We start from the raw sequence: 12,908 nt of genomic DNA, 5'->3' as shown, positions 1-12,908 counted from the left end.
GATTAATAAAAATTTCAGGAAGTCACTTTTGAAGTAAAGTGTGAGGAGAACTGAAGAATAGTAAGGATTGCGAAAGAAAAAAATACCTTGCATATTTGGAGATGCATTTTAGCCTAGACTAGCTAAAACGTTATAAGCCTTTATTAAAGTATCTTATGGGGCAAGAAGGAAAGCAGTTAGAATATAGTGCCTCTACAGAAATTCATGCAGAAATTTTTTTTTTTAGTATCAGCACAACACTGGAAGTGAGGTGTGCTTAATTAAATTAGGCGATTATACAACATTGCTTTCTGGGTTTTCACAAGCAAGTGGAGGAGGAGAATACACATCACCCATTTAGTTCCTTAGTGGAAATGAAGTGCCTTGTACATCACAAGCTATTTATCAATTGAGACTGAAGTCACAGCCAAGGAGGACTAGTATGTGAATGAGAAACCTCAAAGGAAAAGGCAAAGATGCTGCAGGAAACGATGCTATTGAGTCATTTGAAGATGAGCGCTTAGATACCACGGCTGTAGGTACGTGGCAGAAACTATCTAGAGAGAAGCTACAGATCTCATTGAGCCTGTACCACTCAGATAATACCACAAAGCAGAACTGGTGAACCCTGTGATATTTCTCAGATGAGATATCAAACTGACGTGCAAACTATCAGACATTAACAATGCAACAGCACATTTTAGAGTTGAAATGCTCCATAAATGCTCCAAAACAGAATAATACTGTTCTATATATTATTTAGCACCTAATACACATTGTTGCTATGTACTGACTGTGTCCTTTTAGGTATAATTTAAGTAAACTAGGTCATTTACCTAATAAAATTAACATTTAAAAATGAACGAATGTATCAATCAGAAAATATTCAGTGGGCTAATGAAGAAATGATAAGATTTCCAAGCCACATAGTGATTAAGTTTATATTTAACTTTTGCAGAATCATGAGTTTGGAACCTTAACAATTTCACTATCTTGGAGTAAACTTACAGAAAAGATGCAAGGATAGCACAAAGAATTCTCATCCAGATCCACCAATTGTTAACATTTTGCCCCATTTGCTTTATAACTCTTTCCTCATTTATGTATATATCATTGTCCTATATCTTAAATCGTGAGGCAAAGCCATTGTTGTAGGTTGGGTTCCCCAGGAAACAGACTCCAGGACTTAGATTTGTACGAGGGGGATTCATTAGGCAGTACTCTCAGAAACCACATCTGGGAGTAGTGAGGGAGGCAGGACTAGGCCAAGGGAGAAATTGAACTGTGATACGTTTGCAGCGGAGGCCTTGGCCCATCCTGCTAGGAGCTCTGGGGCTGGAATGGCTCTTCACAGGTGTCCTGCCTCAAAGCAAGGGGGCCGGCCCACGTCCATAAGTCATTGAAAGTAGGTTCTCTCCAAGAGGGGATATAACCTTAGGCAAAGAGGCTTTCTTTAGCTGTTAGGAATCTGAAGAGAAGAACTCAGCTGAGACCCCTGGGGGGCCAACTCTCCCAGCAGCCGAGGGAATAAGTGCATTGATCTTGAAGAGGGAATCTGGGCAACACCACAGCATCCACTACAGAGGGCACCTCTATGATTCCGGAGATAGAATGTAAGTATGGTAAATCTTTTCTGAAAGGTGAATGTTGAGATTAGTGGAGAAAAACATATTTTTGTAAAAAGAAAATGAAAACATAAAAAAGGATAACAGATAAAGGATAACAGTTTAAGTAGGTTCTTAAAATTAAATTTGAAATAGGTAGCGAATAAACACTAAGAAAGGACAAACTTTTGTTTCAGGAAATCTTAAAAAGGGAGTTGATGCAATTTTATTTCAGCATTTTGCTAACAATAGCATACAAAATTTGAGACATTGCTAGTAGTTCTTAATAATAATGGTAAACAGGAAAACCCACAACTGTATTAAATACTCAACTACAGAGACAAGAAGAAACAAACAGTGACTGCAAAAACAAGTCTAGATATTTAGTAGCTGACTCCTGGGTTAAGATAACAGAATAAAACAACAATACAGAGTTTCCACCACCAAATACTGAATACTTAACAAGATGCTTTTCTTAAAAGTCAAAACTAATCCAAAAAATTTACAATGGCAATCTGATATGGAAACAGATGTTTAACTAAAAGTAATTTTAAAAGAAAGAAAAAAAACAATCTGGTGGGCAAGAAAAGAAACAAAATCTAGGACATCCTCTCTCTTTCAAAGGTAATACCGATGAGTTGACGAGATTCTGAGATTTCTCATCAATATTCTCATATTTGAAGAAAAGGGAACTGAATGGACAATGCTTTTTTCCCTCCTTATGACTGCAAAGAGGTGGAAACAACTAAAGAAAAAAAATAGGCATAACAGAGTTAGTTAATAAAGATGCTGACACTTTAATGAAAGTGAAAGCCATAGTTTCACACTGAATTAGGTGACTGATTTGAAGCTGAGGGTATCTTCCCACCTGATGGGAATGGGGTATGTTTCTCAACTTGATAGAACGAGCAGGATCTTGTACAAAAGACTTGGAAAGTAGAGCACAGTCCCATATTCTAAAGAAGAATGAAGGCCCCCATTCCTCCCCGCTCCAGAAAAGTGGATAAAATAAATAGCCCACAAACTGCAACTTGGTGGAGAAAACAAACTGGTCTCAGAGACAGTGGAAAGAGTAAAGAAATCACAAAACACACCTGAGCAAATAACCACCAAAGTCTATTGTGCTATATGGTACCTATGTTAACCCATTTACTTCTCACGACAACTCTGTAATAGGAACTGTATTATCCCCATTTTACGGAAGATGAAATTGCAGCACAAAGTCTTAAGCAGCATGTTCAAGGTCACACAATCCATGCAATTTGAATCAGGATTCAAATCCAGGGAGCCTGGCTCTAGAACCTGAGTGTTTAACCAGGATTCTCTATTGCCTTCAAAATAGTATCTAGTCAGAGCTGCTTGAGCGTCAGCAAGATGTAAAGAAATGTCCTGGCAGACTTCCTAGGTGGCGCAGTGGTAAAGAATCCGCCTGCCAATGCAGGGGACACAGGTTCGAGCCCTGCCTTGGGAACATTCCATATGCCACGGAGCAACTAAGCCCGTGTGCCACAACTATTGAACCTGTGCTCTAGAGCCCGTGAGCCACAACTACTGAGCCCATGTGCCGCAACTATTGAAGCCCATGCACCTAGGGCCTGTGCTCCACAACAAGAGAAGCTACTACAATGAGGAAACTGTGCACCACAATGAAGAGCAGCCCCCACTCTCAGCAACTAGAGAAAGCCTGTGTGCAGCAATGAAGACCCAACGCAGCCAATAAATAAATAAATTTATAAAAAAAAAAAAAGAAAGAAATGACCTGACAAGTAAACAAATTCCAATAGGAAAAAAGAGAAGAGGAGAAAGAGAGAGCAAACAGGGGAGAGAGACAGACAGACACGGTATGCCAGAAAAAAAAAGGATTCCAAATGCAGAAGAAAATGTAGCACAAGGAACAGAAGGAAATTCCTCACAATATGGCATTAAATGGTTTTTGAAATTAGTGTAAATTGTGTTTTCATATATTTCATTTTATAATTACTTGCTGCTACTATATAACAATACAGGGTTAAGCACTAAAAAAAGGCTCCCTGGACTTACATGTTTCTTCCTCTGTTTTAGGAAATGCTTTCCATACCTCCTTCCTATTTTTCAATTGGGCTGTTCTTATTGTTTTGTAGGAATTCTTTATATATTCTGGAAACTAATCCTTGTCAGTTATATATGTCAGAAAATTTTCTCATAGTTTGTGACTTTTTAACTTTTTTACATGGTATTTTTTGATGAAGAGAAAATTCTTAAATTTAATATAGTTTTATTAGTTGTCTATTCCTGCCAAAAATTACCACAAACTTAGTGGCTCAAAACAACACCTATTTATTATGTCACAGTTCTGTAGCTCAGAAGCCCAGGTAGGTTTGACTGGGTTCTTTGCTTCAAGTCTCACAAGGCCAAAATCAAAGCGTCAGCCAAGCTGGACTCTTCTCTGGAGACTTGGGAGAAGAAAACACTTCCAGGAGCATTCGGGGTGTTGGCAGAATTCAACTCCTCATGGTTGTAGGACTGAGGTCCCCATTTCCTTGCTGGGTGGCAACCAGGGATCACTATCAGCTTCTAGAAGCCATTTACATTCCTTATCACTACATCTTCAAGCCAGTAAGGGTGCATCAAATCATTCTCACTCTTGGAATCTCTCTGACTTCTTCTAATACCAGCTAGAGAAAACTCTGCTTTTAAAGAGTTCCTGTGATTAGATTAAGTCCACCTGGATACTCCCTTTCTGACACATAATGTACCATAATCATGGGAGTGATAATTCATCGTAATTCACAGGTGATGCTCACATTCAAAGGGGAGGGCATTATATAAAGGCAAGGGTCATTGGGGTTTATTCACAGAATTCTGCCTACCATGATAGTCAAATTTATAAATACTTTTTTTTAATAGTTTGCTCCTTTATGGTTATGTTTAAGAAATCCTTCCCTATCCCAATGTAGAAAAGATACTCTCCTATATTTTCTTCTAAACTTTCTGAAGTTTTGCTTTTTCACTAAGTTCTTAATTCCTCTAGGATTTGTTTTTGTGTATGATATGAGGTAGAGACATAATTTCATTTTTTTCAATATGAATATATGATTTCCCTGGTATGATTTATTAAGCAGTTCGTCCTCTCCCCACCAACTGAAACACCACCTCTGTCATACACAGGTCTGTTTTCAGGGCTCTATAGTTTGTTCCATTGGCCATGCACCCATCCGTGCCATGATTACTGTTACTTACTCTTGTTACCTAGAAAGGCAAGCCCTCCACCTTATTCTTCTTTAAGAACATTTTGGATATGCCTGAACTTTTGATCCTTTCAGATAAATTTTAGAATCAGCCAATCGAGCTCAATTTTTAAAATCCTTTTGGGACTTTGATTATAAATGCACTGAATCAGTGATTCTCAACTGGGAGCAATTTTAGCCCCCAGGGGACATTTGACAATGTCTGCAGACATTTCTGGTTCTCACAAAAGGAAGGGATGTGTGCTAATACCATCAAATGGGTAGAGGCCAGAGATAATGCCAAACATCCTACTCTGCACAGGACAGTCCCCACATCAAAGAATTATCTGGCTTAAAATGTCAACAGTACCAAGCTTGAGAAACCCTCCACTAAATTTTGGCAATTTGGAAACAACTGATACTTACATTTTTGAATATTTCAATATACAATATATTTTGTCAGCTATCTTGCTAAAACTCTCTTATTATTTCTAATATGTCTATAGATCTTTTCAAATTTTCTATATGAAAATCTTTTCATCTGCAAATAAATTTATTTCTTCCATTTCAATACTTATGTTTTAAATTTCACTTGCTTGTTTTATTTGTCATGGTTAGAACCTTCAGTATAAAACTGAATAGAAGCAGAATGGGAACTTTTTCTTTTACCTGATTCTAAACAGAATACCTCCACATTCAAACGTATGGAAATTTTTAATTTACATTTTTAAAACTCAAACTAAATTGAATTTTTGCTAGAAAAAGTGCTCTATGTGATACAGTCTTTGAAATGTTGACTTTCTTTATAACATATATAATCAAATATAAAATCTATACTTTAAAAAACATGTTTTATTTACTTGACCTATCAATAATTGAGAGATTTTGAAATCATCTACTATAATGGTAGATGTTTCCATTTCTTCCTGTGGTTCTACAATTTTTGGTTTATATACTTTGAAGTTATTTTGTTGGTTATATTCACATTTAGAAATGTTATATCTTCCTGGGGAATTAAACCTTTCATCATTCTCCTTAATAATGCTTTTGGTTTTAAATTCTACTTTGTCTGATATTAATATAGCTACACTAGCTTTCCTTAATATAATGCCTGGTTTATTTTTTTCCACCCATTTGCTTTCAACCTTTATGTGAACTTATGCTTGCAGCATATATATATCTGGATTTATTTTTCCCCAGTTTGCTAATCTCTGCCTTTTAACAGATGAATTCAACCCACTGATATTTATTATGATTATTAACATATTTGGACTGATTCTTACCATTTTACTTTTTAATTTCCATTTGCCCCACTTTTTCTATGCTTCTTACCCTTTATAAAATTAAAAAATATTTTCATTCCATTTTTTTCTTGCTACTTTGCAATTTATGCACTCTACTTCTCTTCTTTTAGCATTTACCCTTGAAAGTTTATCATGCACATTTACCTTTAAAAGTTTAGAGTCACATAATATTCTTATCCTTCTCTCAAAAAATATGAGGACCTGAGAATACTATAATTCTGTACACCCACTCCCAGCTTAAATACCATGATTATCCATTGTTTTAGTTGTCTTTTTTTTAACTCAAAAGTTAGACATTATTATTTTATACAAAAAGTGCTTAGTTTATTTTATATACATGTTGACTATTTGTTAATCACTCCCCTTTACAGCTCCAGCCATTCTTCTGGAATAATTTTCCTTCTTTTTGAAGTATATCCTTTATTTGTAGGTCTCATGGTGGTAAACTCTCAGTTTTTGCACTTATTTGTAAATGACTATTTCACCCTCAGCCTTGAATGATAGTTTTGCTGGGCACACAAATATAGGCTGTTATTTTCTCTCTGCACTTTGAATATATTGTATCACTTGTCATCTGGCCTCCACTGAAACTGATGAGAAGAGTTTACTTTTACTGGCATGGTAATTGTCATTCCTTTGTAGACGTATCCTCTGTGTCTAAACATTGCTTTCATATTTTCTGTTTACATTGGATATATCTTCTAGTTCACTAAATTAAGTTTTTTTATTTCAATGGTATTTCTCATTTCTGTGTAAGTTTCCATTTTTCAAATTCATACATTCATTCCTTATAATCTTTTTTGAAGTAAAACAGTTTTAATTTTTAAGAGTTTAGTTCAGCCCAAGGACCCAGGTTGTGACAGACATAACTGACATTTGAATAATTGCATTAATTTCGAAAAGGGCAAGTCTGGTTTTGACAGTTGTGCTTTTGTATATGTCTTTTTTAAAGATTTTATTTTTGGAACAGTTTTAGGTTTAGAACAAAATTGAGAGGGAGGTACAGAGATTTCCCATATACCTCCTGTTCCATATATGCATAGCCTCCCCCATTACCAACACTGTGATTACATCCTTTATTTATTTAAATATTTAAATACACAGCTCTTCTACATTATGAATTCAACCTTTCTAATATCTACAATCTGTGGTGGACTAGATATGTTCTTTGCTAATTACTTTCTCCTGTGTTTGGTGAAATAGATTGTGAGCTCACTGCCTGATTTTAACTAGTGGAATCCTATGGACCTAACTTGTGAATTGAAGAGGCTTTCTTCTAGAAGAGAGAACTACCAAGAATCATTTCAGCCCCCTCTTGAGTATCTGGGTTCAGCACAGCAATCCGATGCTTTCCTTCCCAATGCTAAAGGCAGGCCCAAAATTCATTTTCTTAACTACTAACAACAGCCCTTAAGCAATTCAAACTCTACAGTCACCTGCAGTGTCCCACAGGCACCAGCTCCAAGTCACTTTCGCCTGAGCTCACATGTCCTGTTCTTATTTCATTTATTAAATTAAATTAATTAATTAAACATTTTAGAAGGAGAGCTCCTTGGAGACTTCCCATACCTCTGGTGAGGCCAGAAATGTCTCAGTGTATCACATCTAGTCTTTGATTATTGTGCAATAGTTGGGTTTCTTGGAGCTCCTAGTAAATATAATTGCCAGAAGTGGACCTGAAATATTTTTAGTGAAACTAAGCATCTAGTATAATTCCATTTTTATAAAAATAATTTCTCTCTAGTTATTCATCTTTATACATATATGTATGTATGAATAGAAAGATGCCTAGAATTTATTTTCATCTGATATTAATTATGGCTATTTCTGAGTGATGGGATTGGAAGTGATTAATTCTTTACAATTGGCCTGTATTTATTTTTATAAGAATAGAGTGATTTTTCTGAAACAAAAACAAAAGAAGAAAAATAAGCAGACTAGAAGCAAATATTCTAAGATGTTAATAGTGGTTGCTTTAGGGTGGGTAGGGGTAATAAGTTAATGCTATTTTCTTTTTTGTACATTAGTTTGTTTTTAAATTTTTAAAAAAAAATCACTGCTTGAACATTCATCAATGTAAATGTTTCAGTAGCAACCACCATCTGTATCATAAGCCCTGCCATCGAGACTGTATGTGATAAGGCAACCAAGTATGATTCCACATCAACTAAGTACAAAGTTCACTGTGGGAAGTAATATTAACATTGGTGTTTTTGTTTATAAAAGCATGGCAACTACTTTGAAGTTTAACTTTTGGTCCAACAGGAATCATATACAATTTTTAGGGAAATATTTCCATGATGTAGAATGTTATCCTTCTCTAATATAGGTAAAGTTACATTGCAAAGAATGATACCAGTAAAGAGCTCTTTATGGAAGATTGGATGATCCAGAGGGCTTGCTTTGCTGGCCTAGTTGTAAGCAATGTCTCTGGTGATAGTTTTTATAATCATTACCTCTAAGGAAAGGACCTAATTCTGATGCTGACAGCTCAGAAAAACTGAGTTATCACCATGCTTTATATAGCTTTCTGTCTTGCCATCAAGCCGCAATTATTCTTCAGCTCATCTCTTCCTTTAAACAACAGAATCATCTAAACAAAAACTACCCAAGCTATCTACCAGAATTAATTAACATGGGAAAAACATCCAGGAATAAGAAAAAAGAAGCAGAAGTAGTGATGTGTGTATAACGCCTTCTCTAAAGTAGCTTTTTTCCCTTGCTAATTCACCGCAAAGAAGTGAGGCACAGCTGTTTCAGCTCTGGATCCTAAAGCCAGGGTATCAGATTTCTAGCAATGCATTCAGTTTTACATTTCATTATAACTAAATAATTTAGAGCCGTCTTTAAATTCCTTCTGATGGAAATTTACCTGTATGATACCATCACCTGCTTCCATTTTCTCTAACTCAAATGTTAGAGTCATTTTCAATTTCTCCCTTTCTTTTCCAATACATCATCTACCTACCCATTTCCTCTCTATATTCTATCTTTAAACATTACCCTTCCCTCATTTCAATAACCCTAGAGCAGGTCCTGGATGCCTGGATTGAAACAACTGTCTCTTATAAAGCTTCCCTCCAATTTGTATCTCCTTCATTTCTACACAAAACAGTAAGAATTATCTCCCACCAACAGCTGTTTTCAGTAATAAGAAAGTTAAGTTCTGTGACTAAGCTAAACATCCCTTCTGTTCTCCAAGGCCTACAACGGATCCTAGTTGCTAGTTGTATCAAATTGAAATTTCCAAATACTGTTCATCATGTCCTTTATAAACTGTGCCAAGTACTCTCAACTATCTGCCCACATTTTTCTACATATTAAAATTTATACTCGCTATTCCATTTAATTTGACAACCATGTATTACCATGATTAATTCATTTCTTGCATTCTTTCCCACTGTGGTAGGGGCTATTTGTTGTCCCCTATAATTATTCTCCCCTTCTTCCTTAACAATAGATTTTCTTTCATCTGGGCACGTCTGTTAGTATAAAGACTACACTTCTCAGCCTCTCTTAAAGCTAGCAGTGTCCATGTAACTAAGTGCTAAACAGTAGTATGTAAGCCAAAATGTTATGGGCAACTTCCATGAATGTCCTTAAAGGGAAGGGGCATTCATTTTCAACCCCTCCTCCTTCCTACTGGCTAGGAGGCAGATGTGATGGCTGGAGTCCAGCAGCCGTCTTGGATCATAAAATGGAAGTTACAGCTGAATTTGGTGAAGCAACAAGACAGAAAGAGCCCTGACATCATGGAGACCATACCAATCCTAGAATACCTAGTTCTGGATTATTTTTAGAGGAGTGAAATTCCTATTATGTTTATACCACTACCAATTTTGTGGCCTAATACTGTCACTTGTGGGTGTACCTACTTTTAACTGATCCACCCATCTCCAGATTTTCATTTGCTACTTCTCCTGTCCCATTAATAAATCCCCCCAATAAATTTTCTTATTTTCCCCCACCCAACCAAATTGTCAGTTTTCTTTCTTCTTTTAAAATACAGAGTTTCAGATTCAAATGCCTACATGGATATGGTTAGTACTGCTAAGCTTACTTGATCCAATTTCTCTCTTTTTTTTTTTTTTTTTGGCACACGGGCTTAGTTGCTCCACGGCATGTGGGATCTTCCTGGAGCTGGGATCGAACCCGTGACCCCTGCATTGGCAGGCGGATTCTTAACCACTGCGCCACCTAGGAAGCCCAATTTCTCTTTTTTTAACATACACATCCATATACCTACTATATATGTGTACTGTACACAGTAATGGATAAACTTAATTTTAAAATAATGTAACAGATTTTTAACAAACTTACTACAGCTCTCATATCCAAACATTCACTATTCATTTTAAATCTTACTACAGATGCACTTCAATGATGCCGTCACTCACCAAAACTCCTTTTGAACATTGTTTTTTGAAACAGACTGAAAGCCCATCACTAGATATAACCTTGGTGAGGCAGAAGTACACCCAGTTCACTTACCAAGACTAGAACAGTGTCTGGCACATAGTAAGTAGGTACTCAATACATGTTTGTGGTATGAAAAAAATTAATTGTAGCAAAACTTCTTCATCTGCAAGTATATTGATTTTTTTTTAAAACAGTCAAAAGATATTCAGAGCTCAGCCTAGTGAATAAAGAAGCTGCTATCAAGCTGGGAAATATCATTTCGGGTTTTAAAAAAGCAGTGACTATAAAGCAACAAGCTAGATTTTCTTATATGAATGAATCATAAAAGTGGCTCAGAGTTGAGCTACTTCTGTAGCAATTTAGGGACTCATTTCCTAAGCTTACGGTGACGTGTGCCAAGCTTGCTCCCGTTCCAGAGCATTTGCACCTGCTGTTCCCTCTGCCAGAACACCCCAGATATACCTGGATTGTTCCCTCACTTCACTCAAGTCTCTGTTTAAATATGTGCCTCCTCCAGAAGGCCTTCCCTCCCTACCTGACCTAACGTAAAGCCATCCCTGTCACTCTCTGTCCTTTCACCGCTTTCCTTTTCTTTATAGGACTTGACAATATCTGACATAATATTTTATATCTTTTTTATTTGTGTGTGTTTAACATATATCTCTGTCACTAGAATATCTGCTCCAGGATGAGAGGGACTTTGTTTTATTCACTGCTACAGCTCCAAATTTCTGCTAGATATCCAAATTTCAATTTATAAATTTAATAGATATGTTTGTAATGAGAGAAAAGAAGAGCAAAAGAAATGGAGGAAGGAAGAACAAGAAAGGTAACAGAGAAGTAGCAAAAGGGGTGAAGAAATTCTAAATGAGTCATAGTTGGTTATTTTACGCCGTTACTTCTTTCTAGTATCAGTTTGAATTTAAGGCTTCTATGAGAAAATTTCAGAATGTGTCTCTATCTCTTTCGAGATTTATTTCAAAGGATCAGGTACCCTAAAGAAAGAGGTCCCACTACTTTTAGAAGCACTTGGTTGGTATTTACTATTATAATTACAATGCCCGCCTCTTTTACTATCTTTCGACTGCCCCAGTCCACACAAGTACAAATTGAGCGAACATTGGAGAACTCTTGACTTGTCAGAGTAGTACTTTAATGATTTTTAGCAGGATTGGTTTGTGCTTGTATTACTATTAACATTTTAAAATTTCAATATTTAACTGACACTTGGAATATCTCTCTTTCAAGATCTTGCTTAATAGAGTTACATGATAGAGCTGGGAGGCAGGCCTCTGAAAATGCTTTTAACTGTATGTTACTCCTACTATGTCCCTCACTTACGGCACAAAGTGTAGTTCCTTTCAAAGGACAGTTACCTAAGTCACATTTCATTGTTTTTGCTTCCTCAAATTGTCCATTCTTTACACACAATTTAATGACAGGGTTCGTACTGGAGAAGTTAGAGCAAAATGACATTTCTTTATGTTTTAGTAAATTCAATAGAAAAGATAACTACATTTTCCTGCTGATTTCCATTATGACATTACAAATAAGTGCCTTCTTTTTTAAGTTCAGTAGTCCAGATTTAAAGTTTTAGGCAAAGGAAAGGGTTATATAACACAGGGTATTGTCCTAGAAGAGTTTTAGAGCACTTTGAGAATTTTGAGGCACATTTTTTTTGTGTGTCAGTTTCTTGATTTAGAGGATCAAATAGTGCAAATGAACACATACACCCGGACCCCTAGTCTCAGAAAACAGTTCTCCTTCACTCTCCAGCGATGATTAACATCTTAAAACTGAATCATGGTGCCAAATAGGGTTTAGTCACTAGTTTAATACCTTTAAAATTCAAAAACATTGTGTTGCAATCCCAGATAACTGCATTCAGAAAATAGTCATAACATTTCCCACTAAATAGTATCTTTCATCTTTGTTCTCTACAGGATGATGTCTAATATAGTAATAGTAGTACTAATATAGTATTAATACTTCAGTACTGAAACCTGACGTTTTATATTTTTTAGTTGTTCTTAAACTATTGCACGTTAGGCCAATGCTCATTATACGCACTTTTATTACGTAGCCTTGCAACCTTAAGAAGCTTACGCTTCTTCTCTGAAGCAGGAGTTTCTGGTGCGGGGGCAGAAGAACATGCTGTTGGTGAGTTACCAGTACCAGGTAAGCTTTTAGGAAATGTCATGGAGTAGGAGGTACGTCGTCTAGTCCGACACGCGACTTCCCTCTCTCTGTGCAGCAGCTGTTCATCTGTTAGCAACGTTATGACTTGCTTAGACTTTTCCCGGATATAATAACCTGAAAAATATGTTAATTGGCTTAGAAAAGAAAATATTAATTAAGGCTACAATTAAGTTTTATTCTAAGGAAAATCAGGAAAA

At 36.1% G+C, this 12,908-nt stretch overlaps 1 protein-coding gene across 1 annotated transcript in view; it reads right to left on the bottom strand.

The window, feature by feature from the left end:
- The window catches only part of ENTHD1 (ENTH domain containing 1), a 96,864-nt gene that overhangs the window by 68,439 nt on the left and 15,517 nt on the right, over nt 1-12,908 (bottom strand). The window contains exon 2 of the mRNA XM_057743304.1: nt 12,583-12,825. Within this exon, the coding sequence (XP_057599287.1) occupies nt 12,583-12,825 (243 nt within the window). The remainder of the gene's footprint in view (nt 1-12,582; nt 12,826-12,908) is intronic.

The sequence above is a fragment of the Hippopotamus amphibius genome, chromosome 7 (genome assembly GCF_030028045.1).
Source record: "Hippopotamus amphibius kiboko isolate mHipAmp2 chromosome 7, mHipAmp2.hap2, whole genome shotgun sequence".
Taxonomy (NCBI): Eukaryota; Metazoa; Chordata; class Mammalia; order Artiodactyla; family Hippopotamidae; genus Hippopotamus; species Hippopotamus amphibius.
Note: the sequence above shows the minus strand (reverse complement) of the source record. Positions and strands in the feature narration are given on the sequence as shown.